The sequence below is a fragment of the Tinamus guttatus genome, unplaced genomic scaffold (assembly GCF_059628265.1).
Source record: "Tinamus guttatus ecotype Peru unplaced genomic scaffold, ASM5962826v1 Tinamus_guttatus_pri_ptg000356l, whole genome shotgun sequence".
Taxonomy (NCBI): domain Eukaryota; kingdom Metazoa; phylum Chordata; class Aves; order Tinamiformes; family Tinamidae; genus Tinamus; species Tinamus guttatus.
In genome coordinates this window covers 3418377-3439483 of record NW_028288890.1, presented here as the reverse complement: position 1 = coordinate 3439483, position 21107 = coordinate 3418377, and the positions used below count along the sequence as shown (strand labels likewise).

At 52.4% G+C, this 21107-nt stretch overlaps 2 protein-coding genes and 1 long non-coding RNA gene across 5 annotated transcripts in view; 1 reads left to right on the top strand and 2 right to left on the bottom strand.

Moving 5' to 3' along the window:
• Window positions 1-513: 513 nt before the first annotated feature.
• On the bottom strand, window positions 514-8030 carry P2RX1 (purinergic receptor P2X 1). Its single transcript, XM_010220128.2, has 12 exons — window positions 7894-8030; window positions 6499-6646; window positions 6127-6198; window positions 5573-5642; window positions 4969-5065; window positions 4564-4644; window positions 3222-3363; window positions 2416-2546; window positions 2090-2180; window positions 1648-1713; window positions 907-999; window positions 514-574 (listed from the first exon to the last, which is right to left on the bottom strand). The coding sequence occupies exons 1-12, from the start codon at window positions 8028-8030 to the stop codon at window positions 530-532; spliced, it is 1173 nt and encodes a 390-aa protein (XP_010218430.1). The 3' UTR covers window positions 514-529.
• Window positions 8031-16640: 8610 nt separating this feature from the next.
• LOC148593668 (uncharacterized) lies at window positions 16641-17174 on the top strand. The gene is made up of 2 exons (XR_015913662.1): window positions 16641-16832; window positions 16870-17174. It is a non-coding gene; the product is annotated as an uncharacterized LOC148593668 (long non-coding RNA).
• ATP2A3 (ATPase sarcoplasmic/endoplasmic reticulum Ca2+ transporting 3) overlaps window positions 16973-21107 on the bottom strand; it is a 40642-nt gene continuing 36507 nt past the window's right edge. Inside the window, exons 21-22 of one of the 3 annotated variants that reach the window (XM_088530107.1) lie at window positions 20397-20472; window positions 16973-17153 (exon numbers count right to left, since the gene is read on the bottom strand). In XM_088530107.1, coding sequence (XP_088386233.1) covers window positions 17078-17153; window positions 20397-20472 — 152 coding nt within the window. In that variant the 3' untranslated portion in view covers window positions 16973-17077. The remainder of the gene's footprint in view (window positions 17154-20396; window positions 20473-21107) is intronic. The other 2 variants (XR_015913661.1, XM_088530108.1) reach the window with 2 other exon arrangements.

The window sequence follows — 21107 nt, the reverse complement described above, 5'->3', positions numbered from 1 at the left end:
CTCCGGAGGGCACGGAGGAAGGAGCGGAGGCCGGGAGGTGAGCGGTGGGAGAGGCAGCGCATGGGGAAGCCGGACGCTTGGCATGTGTGACTGCTCTGTGCTGGAGAGCCCAGGCCACTGGCACCCACCGCAACACTGCGCCGCGGGGACATGTAGTAGAAAAATTAGAAGTTTCTTTATTTTTTTAGTAAAATACACTCTTACAAAATAATCTTTTTTCCCGGCCGCTCCGGAGGAGGAGGCGCTGTGGCAGCCGGTGCAGCCGGCGCGCAGGACGGGGCCCGTCCGCACGCTGAGCGGCCACGCGCGGCGGCTCGCGGGGCTCCGGACAGCAGCCGGACTCCGCGGGCGGCTCCGGCTACGTCGTTTTCCACTTTTCCTCAGTTCGGAGCTGCTCCAGGCACCCGCAGCGCTCTCCCCGCTGGGGCCCCGGCGCTGCCGAAGGGGATGATGGTGGCGGTTTGGGAGAGGAGGAGGAGGAGGAGGGTCTGCCAGGGGGTGACGGGGCGAGGGCAGCTCCGCTCACCTCTCACTGCTGGTTGTCCAGCTTCTCCTCCTTCTTATGTGACTTTGACTGGGATTGAATGAGAGAAAATATTCATTTTTTTCATTTTTTTTTAACTAACACCAGTGAAAATGGCTACAGAGGAGCCACTTCTAACCCACAGGGTCCAAGCACATTTTTGGATGAAAATGTAGGCGCCGTTACAATTACTACCACCTCCTGCAGAAGGTCTATATAATTTTGGAGAGGAGGTTCAAGCTTGGGTTCAAGCTCCTGACAATCCCAGGGGACAACTAGCTCAGAGAAGGTGCCTGGTCCCCCTCAGGGTTAAACATCGTGCCTGTTGTGGCATCCTGGCCCCTGCACATCCGCACGCACAGGAGGCTTCAACTGTTACTCACCGGCTCCGGTTCCGCGTATTTGAATTTCTTCTGCTTGTAGTAGTCCCGTCCTTGGAGGAAATGCAACAGCAGCAGGTCGCAGAGGACAGAGGCCTTAAATTGAAGCATGGCATAAACCAAAGTGTAGGTTGGAGCTGGTCTCCTGGCCACCTAGGCCATCCTATACCTTCCAGCCTCATTCCAAAGGTTTCAGTTTGCCCCCAAACTAGGGCTTGGCCACTGCTTGAGCGTGTGTAGCCCAAGGGTACAATCAAGTGCCAAGAGCGTGGAGAGAGGGAAGCGTGAGGGATTCAATACCAGGAGGTTTAGGTCAACTTTATTCAGAGTCCAGCACACTTTGGTTTTTGGCCTTCAGTGGCCATAACTAAACTGTATCTCAGCTTTCCCTCTGGCACAAAACGCTGCCCCTCACCTCCAAAACCCATCCAAATCACCCCAATACTGATTCTACTTCAGAAACCATTGGGGATGTACCAAGACATGGCTCTCCCATGAAAGCCTTCAAGCTGAAGCAAGATGGCAGATCCTGCTAAGCGGTGTTCATGTGGGCTTGTCATTAGTGGACACCTATTTCCCTGAGCAACGCAAGGCAAGAGAGCAGTTCCCTTGTTCCTTTTCATGTCCCTTGCTGTCTGAGCAAGAACTGGCATTTTGCTGGACTCAGGGACACATTACATGGAGGTCACTTATTAATAATTCTTAATAAGTTTCTTTTTAGGGTTTGGAAATATCTGAACTTACCACTCCAAAAATACCAATTCCAGAGCCTATTGTGGTCATAGTTGGGATAATATCAAATTTTCCCGCCTGAAAAAAATCAGAGGAACGAGGTGATGAGTCAGCATCAGCCAAGGAAAATGAAATGTGGCAATAGGTGCAGATGGGAGCTCAGCTAAAGAGCAGCCCACACCACAGAATTCACCACTGCACAGAGACAGACTGGAGCTGGTGGAGAACTGGCTTGGAGCTCATTGCTCAAACAGGAAAATTTAGATATCTTGGGTATTGGGCAGACCCTGAGAGTTCCTCCCCGTCCTGGGACAACACTGGAGACCAAACTGCAGGTCAATGCAGCCCCTAAAACAAGACTCCCCTCTTCCCTCCTCCCTGATGGCCATCAAGAGCCCTAAGGGTGCAGGTACCCACACAAGGTCCTCGCTGGCATCGGTGCCCCCACCCTCACCTTGCCATTCACCAGGATATCGAAGCGGATCCCGAAGACCTTGTACAGCGTCCTCTTGTCCAACCCATCCTCCTTGTAGTACTTGGCATATCTGCCCAATTAGACAAGCAGCGTTACGAGCTTGCTGGGGTGTTCAACAGCCCCACGGAGCAGGACAGGACCCCAACACCCGCAGTCCCATCCCCTTCCATGCCCTCCAAGGACCCTTGGCTGCAGGCACGTCACCCTCCCGTGCCTCCACTGGCACTTAGAGCCCCATTTCCTGTGGCAAATGCGGTGGCATCCCACCAAGACGTCACCTTTTGGCTGGAAAGACAATCCCTGACCTGAAGTTGAAGCCGGGGGAGACGTTGCTGTCGTCGTTGTAGAGGCCATGGAACTGGTAGATGGGTTTGCAGTGGCGGATGGGCCAGTCGAGGTCGCAGTTCCAGTCTATGGTGATGCCCACGACGCCTCCCTGCAGCGGAGAGAGGCCGCGTCACAGCGCAGCGCCGTCCCCGCGCGGCCAGGCTTGCTCCCGCATGGAATACTGAATCCCACCCGCTTGCTCCTGGCTCAGCTTCCTGAGTCCAGGCATAGATATGAGCTGCTCCAGGTACTAACTACACCGTAGAGGTTTTCCTTGTGCATCTTTAATACATGCAAGTCTGATTCAGTTTAATGACTGAAGAGTGGGCTTAAGGCTGTGAGATGCTGCTACTCTTGCATATATGAGAGATGCATGAGAAATATAAGGCAGAGTTTTGGTTTTGAGCCTGGAGGGACGCTGCAGACCTCACACTGTGCCATGACCGATATTTGACTTTTTGGCTGAGGTTTCAGAACTCAAACAAAGAGGATTTGGCCAGGCAACTCTACTCATTAGTTACACAAATTAAAACAAACCGAATCCTGGATTTCCTGTCAGTAGGCCAAATCTGTCAGTCTCACAGGAGAGTTCCCCAGAAAGGCTTAAATATTAGGTCATGTTTGAGGAAATTCCTTATCTTTAAGAGCTAATTCAGACCTTGCCACACAAATCCCTAAAAAAAACAGATTCCTCTTGTCTCAACAGCCATGGGGTGATCCCTCCACTGGCCCTGCTGGCCCCCTTCCCAATGCCAGCGAGAAACATCCACTGAAATGTAAGTACCTTAACAGCCAGGAGGGTGAAGTTTTGCCCTGATTCCTTCACTATGTATCCCAGATCAAACACGGGGCACAAGGAGTCCGTGACTTTGTGGTATGTGCATTTCTTCAGGTACTGCTTGGTGACGCTCTCAACTAAGTTGCGCCTGTGAAGGAAAAATAGTGTCACAGACTAAGCCTGAATCACAGACCAGCTGAATATTTTGGGTCGGAGAGGGTCTCTGGAAGTCTCCAAACCAGTCTGTGGCTCAAAGTAGGATAACTTCACAGCTGGGTGAGATTGCTCTGTCCTTGGCCTCCTCTGACCCATGGGACATCCCTCGGGTGGACAGATGGGTCTCCATCCATGTGGGTCTGTCTCCTCTGGGTGGGACACCCTGCTCTTCTCTGGTTTCTCCTGCCCCACCAGCAGCTTGAAACCTTCCTGAACCTCCTTCTGCAGAGGAGACCTCTATTGAGTTTTCCCTGATCTCTACTTCTGATTTTGACTTGCAATTTTGGCTGCTGCCCATGTCTGTGCACCCTGACTTCTCCTTCCTCCCCCAGGTTTGCAAGCCCTCCTGTGGCCTCTGTCATCCTTCCCAGCTGCATCGCTGGTTCGCCTGTCGGCTCCTCCGTGGGATCTGCCATGTGTTGCTTCGTACACAAATTGTTTTTGTTTGGAAGAGCTCAAGGATAATGCATCTTAGAGCTTCGACTTTTAGCATTTTTTTGCTATCTTGTCCAGAAAGGATGAAAAGGAAAGGATAGTTTCTTGCCTGCTGTCCTCTTTCGCACTTTCACCTAAAAATAGTCCTGTGAAGTCTCCATGGCCTCGATGAAAGTCTTGTGCCTCAATCAGCCCCATCCCATCATTTGTGCTCAGCAGTTAATTAGCAGCAGTGATCAAAGGCAGGAAGTTTCCCCTGATCTTGGTGGGTGGGTCATCAGCCAGGCCTGGTGCAAAGAGGCCACGGAGTGCAGGAATTTTGCAGCCCGACTTTCCTGCTGACCCTTGCAAACCAAGTCTGCTGTCTTCCCACTGTCGCATTGGGTATTTTACTATTTTCTTTAGGGGAGAAAGGAGAAGAAAAATGGGAGAAAAACTGTATCATCATGTGCATCATATGAGGCAACTCAAGGGAACGTAATCCCAGAAACTCTCTTGTAGCTGAGGCCACCAGCAGCAGGATGGGTTTGGGAAAGAGGGCACTGGCGGAAATGTCTCAGTTCCTATCAGCTGATTTGGCTCTTGGGTTTGCTGATGTGGGACTGCATCTCCCACATGAAGTGTCCAATTACCTGAGCCATTTTCCCCCTAGAGCTACAGCTGGAGCAGAAGCCGTCCCTCCCAAATCTCTTCTTACCTGGACACCTTGAACCTGGGGAAGGTGATACTGTTCTTAATGAACAAGGTGAAATTTTCTGCTTCCATCAGCAAGGCAGGGCTGAAAAACACAAGTGTTGACACATGTCCAGCCTCTAGGAAAGGGCCCATTTGGTGGAGATGCATTCAAAAACCAGGGCAGGCAGAATCCAGCAAAACCGATGATCTTGTTTCTGGCCTTTCTAAGTAGAAGATCCCCCAAGAGACACAGAAAAGGACACAGAAAACTGCCTGCCAGAGGACAGGGAGGAATTTTGGTGAGGTTAAGAAACCACAAATGCACAGTGAGCAAGGGTAGAGGGCCTGACTTTGCTCTACCCTATGCTACATGCTGCTAGTGCCATCTCTGGGCTGGAAAATAGGAGGCAACCACATAATTTCTTACTTAGGAACGTGATAGTCTACTTCAACGGGACACCAGCCAAAGATCTCACAGGTCTTCACAGAGCTGTTGAAATTCACACACTTGCCAGTCATGAGCCCTGCAGAGAAGACAGACAGTCATTCACACCCTGGATACTGGAAAATCCCAGTGTGATACCTTTTAATGGGCCAGATGTGGGATTTATGGGATCTATATATATGGGATTTATGATTGGAGTACTAACCCCATCACAGACACTGAGGCACAAAGTACCTGGTGTTTTGGCACTCTTTCGTAAAAAGTGCATTTAATTCTGCCCTCTTGTTTTGGAGCAGGAACTTCTCTCGCACTGTCATCGTACAGAGGAGCAACTGGACATGTTTCTTGCTAAAACACATTTCAGAAAATGCCTTGCCATTAGAAAGATACCAGCTTTGTGGAAATGTGGGTTTAATCTGGATTAAATTTTTATTGGGAATACATTTTTCAGCTCAGGTATCTTTAGGAAGGAAAAAGCAAGGCCAGCCAGGTGGGACCCACACTCAGGATGCTGCGTAGACTCCCCATCAGCCACCAACCCAAGGTCTCCAAGACCTGGGGACCCTGCTGAGCTGTGGCCACCTACCTTGCCCGTGGCGGCTGTACTTGCCCTGGCTGCAGTCGCCGTCCCGCTCGCAGAGCCCGGCGTCCGGCAGCTGTGGGGACAAGCAAGCAGACATGGCTCCGCATCGGCCCAGGGTCACCGGGGCTTCTCCCTCCTGCCCCACAGCATGGCTGGACACTCACCATGGGCACCCGGGGAAACGCTGCTCAGCTGCAGCCAGAGCCTTGTCTGTGTGCAGCTTCCTGGGCTAAGGAGGCCGCATTGACTAAGGAAGAGGTGGGATTTTTTTTTTTTAATTCCCTGGGAGGATGCCTTTTTCCAGGCTGGCCATGGCCTTGAGCCTCCTCTGCTCCACTGTCTCCAGAAGGGAGGAAAATGAAAGTGGATTCCTGCCATTTTCACCAAAACAGATGTCGACACATCGCACTTCCAAGCCAAAACCAGCAGCATGGTGCCTGGCTCATACCCTCCCCAAACTTGTTGTGAGGAAGAGCAGCGAAGCCAACTCCTTCCTCCATGCCACCGCCTGACCCAAAGCGTAGGAAGCTTCCTAGGATGGAAGTAACAGCAGCTACCTCAGGGCATGTTCCTTGCTTCTGTCCAGGGGTGATAATGAAGTTGGTCATCACCACAAAAGAGTTGTCGCCCTGCAGAGACAAATGGGCCCAGCTGAGACCTGGCGCTGGGCTTTCCTCTCCCGCCTGCCTCTGGGTGCAGCTCTGAAACCCGCTGGCAGGTGGCCCTGGGGAGCTGTCACCAAGCAGAGGAGATACATCGCCAGCTCCGAAGGACAAGGATGGTCTCCTCTGAAGACATCCGACACCATGGTGCTCTGTGGCACTCAGAAGTGGGCCCTGGACTCGACCCACTTGTGGCCACAGGGGCACCTTGCTGGGGCAACACAGTAGTGGGGAAGAGCCCGACCACGGCCCGTGCGACCTCCTTACCTGAGGCGGGAAGACATAGTCGACCACGTCCCAGATGTGGGGGCCCAGGCGGCTCTCGTTGGTCAGAGTCAGCCCCTTGAGCTTCACCGACACTGAGCTGACAATGGAGTCCTGCGACTGGTAGCCCTTCTCGTAGAGGAAAACCCACCTAGGGCCGATGGAGGGGACAGCGGGAGTATTGCCGAGCTCACATCCGCAGCAGGCCTCACCTGCGCCATCCCGCGTTGGGGCCACATGGGGACCCCACCGGCCGCCATGTGGAGCGTCCTGCCCGTGTGCACAGTTTTTAGGGCCTGGCACCAAGTAACCTTCAGCAGGGAATTAACTGTGACACAGGGAGACTGTAAACATGGGCCAGTGACGGCGGCGGGGAGCGGCGCTGGGTGCTAAAAAAGGAGCGATCTGGTTTTTGTCAGCCCTTGCTTGGGCCCCAGAGAGGAAGGAAACAGAAACCCCGGCAGGGGGACATTGGCCACCATCCACCGCCTCTCTATGAACATCTCTGAGGCATTTCCTCCACCAGCGCCCAGGAGGGGAGATTCGGGCACAGAATTGCTCTTTTTTACATTGTGGCACCCTATGTGGGAGACAACGGCCCGGAGGCCACCGCGCAGGCAGAAGCGGGCACAGCGCAGCATGGCCGCCGTTATCTCCGGATATAGGTGCACAGCACGTGGAGGCGCCGCCCGCAGCAGAGGCTTGCGCACAGGAAGCTAGCAAATAAGTAGGCAAGTTGCAAATAAATAAATATCTGCTGGCCAAATGAGGAGAGAGAGGAATGCTGAGCATGCCGGCGTGCTGCCGATGGGAAAGAGGAGCTGGGAGCAGCGAGCGGGATGCCAGGGCTGGCCAGAGCAGCCTGGCGGGACAGTAGTGGGACATTCACCCTGGCAGCGCTCGTGAGCGGAGGAATCGCCGTGACCTCGTGCTGACGTTCTGCAGCCAACACCGCCCCCACGATCTCCCACCCTGGCCTGTGGGTTTTTCTTTTTTGTATCTTCCTTGCTGCTAGTCCCAATTTTAGCTCGGCAGCTCGAGCCACTGCGCTCCAAGCAGTCGCTTCTTTCCAGTTCCCTATCCCAAGGCGGTCGTGTCCAGACCCTTTGGGTCCCAGCATGTCCGTGGTGCCAGGAGCCAGGGGCAGGAAGCTGGTGGGCGGTAGGGACCGAGGGGGCTGCAGAGGAGCATCCCAAAAGCAAATGCCCACCTGGTCCTGCGGTTGGGGTGCCACAAGGACACGCTGCCCCGCTCCGCTCCCAGCCCCCCGGTTGGCTCCCTGCCTTCCCTAAGCTGGAGCCGCTGGCGGGACAGGGCTGAGATGGAGGAGTTGCTCCAGCCACCCGAGGGGGCAATGCCCGAAGCCGGGGGGAGCGCGCCGGGGTGCCGAAACCTTACCCGATGATGTACGTGAGGACGATGAGCTGGATGAGGCGGAAGGTGAGTCCCACCTTCTTGTTGCGCACCAGCACCATGCGCGGGGTGTCGTACTCGAAGAGGAAGGACGACACCCTGTCCATGCACTTCTGCCCCATGGCTGCGGCGTCGGCGGGACGCAGGAGGCTCCCGCTGCCGCCCCGCACGCAGAGAGGGCTGCGCTCGCCCCAGTGCCGGCGTTTGCAGAGAGGAGGGGTAAAAAAAGAGAAAAAAATAAAAGGACTCGCTAGCGGCGTCTCTCGGCGCACATCTGGGCAGCCGGGTTTCCTCGTCTGCGCGGGGCCGGGGCTTCCTCCTCCTATAAGCGCTGGGTTGGGTGCAGCCGGTGCCCTACATGGCCCGGGGCTGGGCCGGCGGCGCCACCCGCCTTCCCCGCTCCCGAAAGGGGACCGGGCTGCTGGCCTGGGGGCAGAGGCAGGAGGGAGATGCACCGGGGGCTGAGGACACGGGCTCTGGCTCGACACAGGATGAATTCCTGAATTATCCCCAATTCCCGGCTGTGCGGTGGATGCAGGAAGTAGGAGAGCGCCCAGCTCCCCTTGCACAGCCCTGCGGCACCCCAGAACCGCTGCCCTAACGAGGGCTCCCCCAAGGTCCGTGGGGAAATTCCTCTGTGAAGGAAGGGGGAGCTTCGGGAGGGGGAATTTCTGGTGGAAGCAAAGGCTGTTTCCCCCTCTGATCTCCAGAATGTGGCTCAAAGCTCAAAAGCTGCGGGAACCTCCGCTCTGTCCCACCTGAGCTGGGGTGAACACATTCGGCAATATGGAGAAAGCGGCCAGGAAAAAAGAGTTTCCAGACCTTTATTTTTCTTTTTAGCACCACCACCTGGCACCTTCCCATGCCCTCAACTTCAGGCGCTCTGACCCACAGGCTCAACACGCAGCCTGGCGCCGGAGGAAAGGCCGCGATGCTCCCGCTCATCCCGATCTTCCGGCCGCGCCACAATGCTCCGCATCCAAATCAGGCGATCCCAGGCCACGGCCTCATCCTGACAGCCGCATCCGCGGCCGCATGGGAAGCCGTGGAGCCGGGCGCCAACGCGCGGCACGGGTGCTGATCGCCCAGATTGATGCCCGATACCGCTATTGAGCGGAGCAGGCGAACCTTATAAGCTTAGATATCTGCCAGGGGAGAGGCGAGTAACTTACTGTATGAAACGAGGCCTTTTAGGGAAGGCGGCGCACCCCTGCCAAGGCCATGGGGATAATGAAAATAGGACAGCTAAATTTAACAGCAAAATGACTTGTAAAGAAATCACTTCTACCCTCCTCTCTGGTCCTGGGAGTCAATAAAATGGTTAGAGCATGGATTTAGCAAAAATAGTTTCCATCGGGTGATAATACGCGCCTCCCGATTTAGCTTCCAGTGAGCCCTGATGTGGCCCGTGGGCCGGGGTGCCCAGTGCTGTGGTTGCCACCCGCTGAATTGCTTCATGCCAGGTATAAGGTGAGCGGGGCCGGTGACACCCGCGGCGGGTGGCTGAGCGCGGCACAGCTCGGGCGGCTGGAGCAAAGCGCGTTTCCTCGCGGGTACTCAATAATTTCCTGCAAAGGGTAAGGAAGAATTAAAGACAAACCAAAACAAAAACAGGTGTAAATGGGGCTTTGCACCTGCTGGTCCCAGCCCAAAGAGAGTCGCCTTCGGCTCCAGCTGGGTCCAAGACTGGCTCCCAGTGTCAGGACAGCAGAAACGGTCCCTGGCTGCCCTGCTGCGGGTACGGTGGGAATTTAAGTGGCTACTGAAGAAGATTCTTGTGTTTACATGATAAGCAAACTCAAGCTTTGGGGGGGGTTTGCTGAGTGAAAAATGCAAAATTTACTGTTTTCAAGGGCAGCACGAGCTGCAGCATGGAGCTGGCACTGGCGAGGAGGGAGCGGCTCCCTGGGGCTACCGGCTGCGAAGGGAAGGAGCCCGAGCAGCCCTCGGGCCATGTGTCGCCTGCACCCCCAGGGGAGAGGCCACTGCGGCCTCGCAGGAGGCCGGGGCAATGAGAGCCTCCCGGGCGCTGCTCTTCCAAGAACCTCAGCTCTGCCGCTGGAAAAGCAGGGCGGAAGCGCAGCCGGTTACACACTGCAGGCTCACGCTTGGCAGCGGCCGTGACAGCGCTCCGAACCGCAGCCCAAAAATCCGCAGCGCGCTGGAAACACCAGGGGCCGCGGCCTCACGGCTCCCTCCCGCCCCGCGTGGCCACCGTGGCCCCACTCCTGGCCACCACAGCGACTTTGGCCACCGCGGTGGCTCTTGTGGCCCGGCCACTGCAACAAACAGGGGCACGCCGGGAAAAACATTTGGCAGACGAGAGCAGGCTTGGTCCTACAAGACGGCATGTTCAGTTTTTGTTCCAATTTTAACTTGCTCTTGACCTCTCCTCCCTCCTTCCCGGCAGCGCTGGCCTCGCGCTGCCTGCGCTCCGCGACGCCCTCGCGCACGCAGATGTTTCTGGTGGCATCAGCTCCGCAGAAGTGGCAGCGCGGCCCCGGGTTGCCACAGCAACACTTCTGACTAGAAATATCTTGGCCATGATCTAGCCAACTCCAAAGCAAACAAATTAAAGGGAGATGCTGAAGATACCTAAAGGAGCCGGAGCGCTGCTCCCATCCCGACCCATGGGAATGCAACACCCACAGCCTTCGGAGAGGCCTGGAAAGTCCTACAGGAGAGGCCACGGGATAGGGTGACCCTTCGTATAGCAGTGCAGGTGGCCACTGCAATAGGAGGGCAATTTGGTGTGGATTCCTTGGTGAAACAGGGTAAAATGAGACCTGCTTTCCTCAGGCTAGTGATCTAGTAGCTTAGAAACAGACTGCTTTTAAACCCCCCCCTGTTTGGGTCCTATCACCCTTGGTGAACACCTTTCTCCATCACAGCATCTAGCCAGGGAGCTCCAGGTTTTCGTCTTGGGGCAGATGTCCCCATGAATCCAAGCTCATCCCAAAACACAACCTCCAGCGGTGGTAGGGTTTTCCCACTCCAAACACTGCAGTCCCCAGAGCTCCGGGTGTCCTGGAGAGAGAAGCAGAGCCCCAGGTTCCCCTCGCAGACCCTGTGCTGGGATTTCAGGGCAGCTTTGCTGGCACCTCAGCCTGCACAGGTGGAAAGTCTCCCACCACCACAAGGAAGGCTGCGTTTTCATGGTCACGGTGCAAGCAGGATTTCAAGCTCCCCAGCTGGGGAGACAAAGTGGGGGCTGGCCTGGATAGGGTCAAAACCAGCACTGTTGTCTGTGCTGCCATGCCCTACAAGTGAATTAGCTGGTTCTTTAAGAACTCTCAGCAGTCACATTGTGCCACTCCTTCCCTTTCACCCAATGCCAAAGGCAGCCTCAGCTCCATTTCTAGTTTGGCTGCTACGAAAACCCACAAGAAATCCCGATCTGGTGAGTGCAATTCCTTTTACGGCTGAAGAATGCCCTCAGGCTCTCCATACAGCTCCCAGCGGCTTCTCAGTGTCCCCCAAATGTGCGGCAAACGGACCAGAGCAGGGCAAGGAAAGCAAAAGAAAAACGAGAAAAAAAATCCAGAGCCATCCAGTAAAATTGCTTTTATTTCTGTAATTCCATAAGTATAAAACAAATCAGCCCAATATTGTGTGAACAGAGTGGATCATGGTTATGTGACCGCAACGAGCCTCCTCGTGCCTACACAACACACCTGGCTATTTACAGTTGGACAAAGGACACGATTTAGGAAGCAGGGCTTGAGTGGAAAAATATCTCTCATATAATAAAATAGGAAACCTTGTTTCTCTCAGTTCTACCCCTCAAATAACACCCTCCCCCCAGGATACAATGATTTACCTTTTGCTACGAAGCACAAACTCAGAGGTTTCTAGACTTGGCTGTTCAGGCATCATATATGTAGTTAAAAACAAAACAAAAAAAATCAACAAAATCCAGCACGCTCTCCCATCCAGCCAGGACACTCATAGCACCTGCTGGCAGCTCCACAAGGAAGTTTCCCTCTTCCTCGTCCTTCGTGCTCAGCTGAAGCCCCGCGGCCTCCGCACGGCTTGGACATGAGCCTGCTCCATCGCTCCAGGTTCACACGGGGACATCCAGCCTCGCTAACAAACACCCTGTCCTTCCCGAAAGCCGAACGGCACCAAACGGAAAGCTCCAATGAGCCCAACCTGCCCTGTGCCCTCCTTGCTCCCTGTGGTCCTGCAGGCCCCGAACCAAACGCTGCCCCGTGGAGGCTGCCGCGGGATCCCCCGTGGAGCCCAGCTCTTTCCCTCCTGCAAAACCAGCTCTCCCGATGTGCGAAGCTCCCCGTGCCCACCTGGATACGCACTGGGAAATGGGAATGCCACAGGGTAGAGCTCTCTCCTCCTGCCGGGCCATGCTCAGCCAGGGAAGTGTCACTGGAGGGGTCAAAAGCCCACGTGGGAGCGAGCGGGGACACCTGGGAATGGCCTGGGGACATGGGGCTGGCACGGGTGATGAGCCAGGCTCCATGGGAACATGTGGCCTTGCCAGCAGCACCACGGACAGCAACGAGTGCCACCAGTTGGGCAAGTGGGGCACGCAGGAGACCCCCACCCGCGGGGCAGGGGGCAGGAGGCATCGCTTCAGATTGCCCAGCTGGGCTCTCCAGCTGCCTTCCTTCGAGGTGGTGGCCACTCCAGATACAAACAAAAGGGAGAAAATCCAACAAAAGTTAGGAGCAGATTCGGGGAACTCCTGTGTGTCAGGTTTCAGGAGAATCACAAACAACACGATGCCCAGGTCACTGGACTGCTCAGAACAAGGGTCACCAGTGGGCACAGCCCCTAGGCTGAACCACAAGCACAACATTTATCTGAGTGCTCGTAGAACAAGACTCTGACTTAAAAGCAGCACCACTGATCTGATGTACACAAGAGGGACCAAAAACTGCTTCTAAATGACCCTACTGCCCCTCCTGCTACTTCTGCTGCACACTGCGCATGCCGAAAGCAGACACTCTAGTTTCAAACCCATCCTTTGTTCCTCACGGGCCTTCCAGACACATTTCTGCTACAAGAATGAAGTTCCTCAAGCCCTCCAACAAAGTCCATGCATCCAACTTCTGACTTCTCTAAAATCTAATGGTACCATCCAGCCTTGGTGGAGCAGAGTTGAGGAAACACATGAAAGACATCACGGCAGTGCCAAAGTCTCAAAGGCACAAACGAAAAATACTCATGGCTTCAGCGTCATGACCCTGAACCCTTTTTGGATCAGCAAAGACATTACTGGATAGAAATAAAATGCAAGACGCAGTAAGTACTTCTCAGTATCATTCTTGCCTCTCCTTTCTCTCAGTTGCTTTAAGTAACTGCTGCCTTTTCACATTTCTAACGTACCTCCTGATAGGATTGTGTGCCACAGATGGAACAGCTCATTCCACCACTGGCCGCAATGATACAACATCCTGAAACAGCACAGAGGAGTTTTCAAAGCTGTTGCCCAATGCTCGCAGTTGGTGCTTGCTCAAGGGATGAGGGATCCTTGCCTCCAGCCTTTAATTTACTGGTGCCACCCAACGTGGTGACTGTCTCCTGAGAAAGGAATTTGGAGTGCTCACAGACCAGCCTGCACTGCCACCCGGCGCGTCCTCCACGATGCATCGGGCACGGCCGCTGCCCTTGGCCCAGGATCCATCCCTTGGTAAAACTGCTCCGGAAAGACACTGAGTTTTATTAAAGGATCTGACTATGCCAGGTAGAAAAACAGAAATAAAGTGATTCTTAAGCTCTGTTATCACAAAAATTCCAGCTGCTTTTCCCCTAGGCTGCCTTTTGTATCAAGCCCTTGGGTGAAACAGCTACCCCGGTGTCCATCTCCAGGCTATTGCACACAACCAAACACTTCAGTGAGACCCAACCCAAACGCGACAGTCTCATGTCTGCAGAAGAAGACACTCGAGCATGTCAAAGCGCCCAGCACGCTGCTGGTGACATACACTTAATAAATAACTATATCATTTATCCTGACCCTTCACCAAAGCATAACAGAAAAAACAATTCAGTCTAAGGATATTTTTCTACTTTATTAAAATATTTCAACTATGAGCCTCTGTAATTAAAAAGCAGAGTGAAACTTGTCTTTCCCAACTAAAGAACAGAGGAGAAAAAAAAAAAAAGATGTGTCCCTCCCATTAAGAAACACAGATGTGTAAAAAATGGTCCCTCTTAGCAGAGGAGATGCCTGTTCCAGGTACCCTTAGTGCAGGGTTCAAGGGCTCGTCATCATTTTTTTTAAAGTGACCTAGAGACTCATAATAAAAAGGCAAGTGCAAATTTGCTGCTGCTGGAAAGCACAGGCCTTTGGCTGGGACATGGCTCTGATCTCTGGCACTCGATGGCTCGGTGTCTGGTAAGTCACAACTGTAACCAAGGATTGCAAGAACAGAGCAGAACAGAGCGCCGTGGCAGCTCTGCCACCAACAAAATAACAAACTTCATCTCTCTTGAAATAGCCTTTCTGACAGAGGGTTCAAAAGGATGTTTGGTAAAATCATCCCTATCTCTCTGGTGTCAAATGAAATTAGGAAAAAATACCAGCAGGAATTTAATAGCAACTTGAAATTTCATCATTTTTATATGTGCTTGAAAAACAGCCCTTTTTTTTTAAAAAAAAAATCTCCTTATTTTACAGAACTGCCATCACTATTCATTACACATTATAGAGACCTCTACATAAGAAAACCATATATGTATCTGGGTAAAAATGATAATAATGCACCAAGCCTTCAGCTCAGGGGAAGCAGCAGCATCCTGCCCATCCTGATGGTGCCCCTTGGCACAGAGGGACCGCAGGAGTCGCAGCCGGTGGGACTGAGCGCGGCAACGTGCCCGGGGAGAGGCCCCAGGCAGCCGAAACGCCCGGTCCCACTCCATGGCACGGAGCAACACGGAACGGGGCCGGGACGCTCTGAACCTGGTCCAGCCTCCACCGGCGATTCCTGGATTTTCAGCCACCGGGACACAACAAAGGAAATTCTTCTGAATCACCGGGCTGGTACTGAGCACACAGGAGGCTGGATTCCGCCCTGGATTAAATTCCCACTGGTTTTTTTCCCGCACAGAGAGCTGGAGATGATCTGTACTAAAAAAAAAGGCAAAATCTACCCTTTGGGCGAAGTGCAATCACATATATATTTGGCACTGGACTTACTGAAGCCTTATTTTGAAGGCTTAAGCAGTACCTGGGTCACACCCTGGTCTTCTGCTCCAGGGCAAGCTTCATCCACAGTGAAAATAGCCTTTAAAAAGGAATTAGCCATCCCATTGGATCACCAATTAAATCGATCAGACATAAAACTGTTTGAAAAATAAAACTTCTTCAAGACAAAGTATAATATTAAAAAAAAATAACAACCTTCCTGTAACCACAGAATATCTATAAAGACTTTTTTTTAAAGAGCTCCATATTAAAATTCCTTGAATACATTATATATTAAATACAGTTACAACATTTCATGCAAGGTTTTCTGTACATTAAATCAGCTCAGTAGTATAACAATTCTGTACATTCCCATTGGTCTGGGGGCTCTACTCAGCTTTTTCAATGCTGGTGATGGAGAAAAGAAAGGAAGGATGATTTTTGGCACATACTATACAGAAGATTAGCTTGTTAGCTCTTGTCCATATAAAAGAAAAAGAGAAAAGCACTGGGAGCTTTTATGAGGCAAAAGTAAAAAAAAAAAAAAACAGACAGGAAAGGAGCAAAATGCTACCCAAACAGCCTGGCTTAGTGCCATTGGGTACTCCAGGCTGGAATTTATAAGAAAGGAAAGGCATGATGTCCAGCTAACTGAGTATTATTGGAATGGGATCATGGGGAAAAGGGAGGAAAAGAGGAGGGAGCATTTGAAGAGCTGGGAAAGAAATCATCAGAAACATATTCTCAGCTGATGCTACTCGAGGGAGAAAGGTCAACATCCTGCATCCCCAAATCCATTCCTGATCCACACATACACACACACACACACTTGCAGACTGCCTAATTCCTGCTGCAGAAACATCCCAAGAGGTTAAAATACATCTGGTGCCTTATAAAAAGGGATTCCATGAAAAACAGAGGAGGATATTACGTACAAGCATACATTCATTCCCATCCTGACAGCAAGCTGCTGATGTCAAGGATGTCTTGTGCAAGACAGCGTTGTCCCCCCAGAGAACACAAACTAATGGACAGGTGCTTCTAAAGACTTAAGCTCTATACATGACTCCTGCCAGGGAAGTATTGAAGAAGTTAACTTGGTAAAGGGACCAGGACCAGAAACGAGCCGTAGATGTGAGGAATCCAAAGTTGTTCATTCCCAGGTTTTGTTTAAATGGTTGGCTCTGCAAGGAAGGTGGCTACAGCTTAAACAGTGCAGGAGATCTAACAAGACAGTCTGTAGAGGACAAAAGATTAAGCCACACTTGGTATCTGGGGGGCCTGAGAAGGTGCAGGGTTTTCCCCAACAAGGAGAAAAACAGGGATCGACATGATAAATAGGGAGATCTTCAGCAGCCACCACACACAAGCACGCACACGCCATCGCTACGTATAAATACATGTCCACAAGCTCTACCACATGGGAAGTTACCCAGAATTTGGGCACTAAGCCTTGAAACTACCTTCAGAGGTGCTGCCGAAGCGTCTGGGCACCGCAGCTACCCTCGCACGGCGCCTGTGCGCGACGCTCCTGCAGACACCACTACTCAGGGGCCGTGATCTGCTGCTGCCACGTGTCCCTCCTCGCTTCCTCCCTTGCATGGATCCTACCCCTTCCTAGCTGAGAGCTGTCCTGGTGTCATCTTGCCCAGCTCAGGAAAGTGTCCTCCCATCCACTTTTCACAGAGTCTTGCTTTAAAAACCAGGCTCCCCTGTTGATGACCTGTGAAGGATGCCTTGACTCAGCTCACCTGTTAGGGTGAAAATTTTAAAAAGGGTCTAACATTTTGCAGGAATAAATACCCGAGGAACAGGGTTACAATGATTCAGTTACATATAGGTCCATTCCCAAACCATACTTCAGCTGTCCAGTAATTGCACTGTTATGTACAGGAAAAAAAAAAAAAGCTACGAAACAAAACAAAATCAGTATTTCTCTTTTCAACAATTCACCCGCATTTGCCGGATAGTCGGACACATGCATGTCCTGCTGGCTTCTAGTGATGGTCAACATGCAAGACTTCAGTCCGAGTTACAAGTTAGGCTTCCTTTATTTAGGAGAGTTTCCTTTGTGTCATTCATTTCTTGTCCTCTTCTCCTGAAACAAAGAAAAAGAGAAGCATTGGTTAGAGCTCAAAGAAACTAGTTAGAGCAAGGGGCACAACAGAGCCACACAACCACGGGAAGGGAAGGCAAACAGGCAGGGATCATTCACCGCTGCTGACAGGAGTCATGGGCAACGAAAGAACAAGGTCCATCCCCAAACCACCAATGAACAAGAAGGTGGATGCCTCCAAGCAAGGAGCATGAAGCTCTGCTTTGGCTCTCAACACAGCCCGTATGCTGCTGGTGGAGCAATTTGACCCTACACCTGTATGGAGCGTATCCTTGAGCTCCTCAAGCCTGATGGAGCCTTTGGAGTTACCAATCTGCACTTGTTAGGGAGCTGTGCCCACAGCTGGTCTGTGCAAACAGTTGTCCCAATGACCCCATGTGTCCAGAGAGCTCCGTGGCACACACAGCTTGGGCACGGGCCAGGAAAGGCACGTGCGCTTCCACCACGCTCACCGGCAAAGTGAGGAGCACCTGTAGTCCCCAGCTCCCGAGCAAGGAGCCAGATCCCACTTGCCCCACCATGAGCCACCGCCACAACCCCTGCCAGGGATGTCCAAGCAGAGGAGTCCCCAGGCTACTCTGAAGGACCACCACAAGGGAAGAAATGCAGAGGAGTTTTCACCCAAAGAAGGCCAGCAGAAATGTCATGACTCAAAAATAACTGAGAAATACAGCTCCTAAGAAACAGAAGATCTTGCAGGAAAACAAGACGTTGCCTGGGCATCTCGGGCAGCTAAGCTGTCCCCACCAGAGCAACGAGCAACGAAAAGGCGGTTCCCTGGCTGGCCACTGCAGTTCCCCAATCTACCGCATCTCGTGGTTGTGCAACCAGCTCCACAGGCAGACCCTGAGGGTGATGCAGGGACAGGAAGGGGCACTGCTGTAGCACCGACCCCAAACGTTTAACCACAGCCTCAGGCTCCTCAACCTCTCCAGACACTTTTGCAAATATGACTGTGAGCAAAACCACCCGAGCAAACAAGTTCCAAAAAGGCCTTGACAGCTTCAGATGAGGCGCTGCGACCTGGAAGGAGAAGGAAAGGGAAACCTGCTCACATCCCTCGGGACTGGCACAGCGGCGGCACCGAGCGCTGCACTCCCAGCCAGCCACAGCTTTGCGTTCCTGCAGCCTGGTCCTGCGGCAGGAGGAGGTTTTCCTCCCATTTCCCTCTGCTCGCCTGTTTCTAGCACAGCATGGACAAAGGAAAGGAAAGGGAAAAGAGAAAGGGAAAGGAAAAAGAGAAAAGGAAAAAAAAAAAAGAGGAAAGGAAAGAAAAAAAGAGAAAAGATAAGCCAGCAGAGCTGTAAGGTGCCATCCTGAGAGATCTGCACACTCCCAGGTGCAGCAACGCTCTCCTCGAGCGCGTCCCACAACTCGCACAAGCAACTGGGCCTGGCAGGCCGCGTTCCTGCCCCTTGGCCATGCGCAGCCCCTACCCTGCAAGGACACGTCACGGCCGCGCAGACCTGGCCCCGCTGCCGCTCACGGCTCTTGGAGAGGGGACGGTGCTTTGTCCACACGGAGACCGCGCTGCTACTACCACCTGCACGGGCTGAGGATGGCTGGAAAAGCAAGGTGGTGCCGCAGCACTGGCAAACGGGCCAAGCTTGCTACAAGGTAGTGAAAACGAGCAGGACGATGAGGAGGTGCGGGGCAGAGGTGACCAGAGGGGCAGCAAGACGGTCGGGAGAAGTGGCTGCTGGCACATGGAGGGGAGCGAGAACCGCGACTTCTCTGAGTTCCCAAAACCACTGAGAAAATAAGGTTTCTCCTTGATGTTGGCACAGATCCCTGCAGACCTTCCTCCTGCATGCTACAGGGCTGAGAGAGAGCAAATATACTTACTTAGATACATAGGGAATGGCAAACATTAAAATTTTCGCCTCAAGAGGTTCTTGAGTGTGGTCAGCAGCCAGAGCAAAACCCTCATGATCCTCCAGGGTGCAGTGGTTGGAGAAGACTTTGTGGAGACCTTGGAGAAGACCTCCAAGTTCCCTCCCCGAACACCCACGGGTCAGACCATGCTGATGCCACTCAACATGCACCCTGGTGCATTTTTTCTCTTTTTTTTATCACTGGTGCAGACAGTGATAGATATGCAGTGGATGTCGGATGTGTGCAGAGGCATGTAAAATACTGAGAGAAGAGTAGAGTCTCAAGAGTCTCCACTTTCTTCCGTTTCAAGAGGAAAAAAGAAAGAAAATCAATGGAAATGCAACTTATCTAGACCTGATCGAAGAAGCAGCTTTTTCATGTGAAAATAAAGTCAGCAGAACTCACAGCTATAAATCTGCACCCACCCCTTAAGGATGAAGATTTGGCCTCGAGAAACAGCTAATGCTAAGCGACAAAAATGCACCGAGTTTTTGAGAGTGCCGAAGCCCTGGGTGATCTGCAGGGAGCCAAGTGGGCAGCTGGGCTGGGCACTTTGGGCCTCCTCACTCGGAACTGTGCGGTGTCCCATGTCGGGGACCATCACCCAAGCATCGTCCTGCAGAGGCTACATTATGGCCTGGCTCCTTGTGCTGTCTGCCACAGAAACAGCTGTTTCATGGGATTTTGAGATCTCCTTGTGAAGGAAGATGTGGGAAGCCACTGCTAGGAAGAGGACCCCTCATACTGGAGCACTTGCAAGGTGAAAGGATCAAGATTTTAGTTCTGCGTCTCTTCCCAAGTTGGGATCCGAATGATGAACACTTGGGCACATGGATTTCTTTTCAGCAATTCTGGAAAGCCTGGTCTAGAGGTCAGGGTTTATCTTAACGACCTCTAATGCTTTTCATCTTCATGACCTTTGCAGTGCTACATTACACCTCCTGAGAGGAGAACCCGCTCTGCCAGACACTTTCCTTATTTACAAAACTGACAGACACAGAAACTGAGGGTCCTGCTTGGCAGTGCTGACCTGCAGCCACCAAGAAATCACAGCAAAAACAGACAAGATGGGACTTCAAGAGTCTCCAAGCCACCACCATCATAACCAGCTCCACCTGTGTGGCTTCTCACCAGTCCTGCTTCACGACCACCACCATCTCCCCACCCTTCACTAGGAGGAAGGCAACAAAGCAGGGGCAAGAGACACCCCCACCACAGACACATTATCAGGTAGTTTTCAAAGGCACGTTCACCCAGACTTGATCCAAGCAAGTCCCCACCACACATGACGAACTTTGGCAGCAGCACAAGAACACGGTATTCAAGGATGATGCACGTAAGAAAGCCAACCCTGTTTGCTCTGGAGTCCTGCAGGTTTTCAACCGGTGCTCCCCACTCCACGTGTTTCTTACTGTCCTCAGAATTCCTGGCAAAAAAATCACAGTGGTTTTTGTTTTGCTTTTTTAAGTCAATCTGCTCCGAGGTCTTAGAAAGATGCAAAGTTTTAATTATGTCTTTCAAATGGGATGATTTAAACATGATTTTGCTCTGTGGCTGTGATTAAAGAGCTGCATTGGAAACTCTTGCTGAATGAGACACAGTGACCAGTTAGCATGACCAGCACCAGCATGACCAGCACCGTGACCGCGTGGATGGATGTGGCTCAGGGAAACAGGCACAACCCAAAAGTGGGAAATAGTGTGAGCGGTATCACCAGATGCGGAAGGTGGCACGTGTTCCAGAAACCCCACTCTGCTTGGAGCTGTAGGTACAGCGAGGAAAAGTCCTCTTCAAGAAACATTTAGTTTTTAGAGAGAATTGCAAAGTGTGGGAGAAAGACAGACTCATCCCCACACCACAGAAAGTGAAGGCAAGACCAGGGCCACGCGTGGACTGTGACAACCAAGAATTCAATTTACTTGCCCAAATCCTAGCCTAGCGCCACGAGGTTACTGCGGCAGCCTTGCAATGACAGTGAGCAGCCCTGGCTGATGCAAAACACTCGAGCGCTGCTGAGAGATGCATCCATTAAAAATAGGCAATTTCCATCTGCTCTGTAAA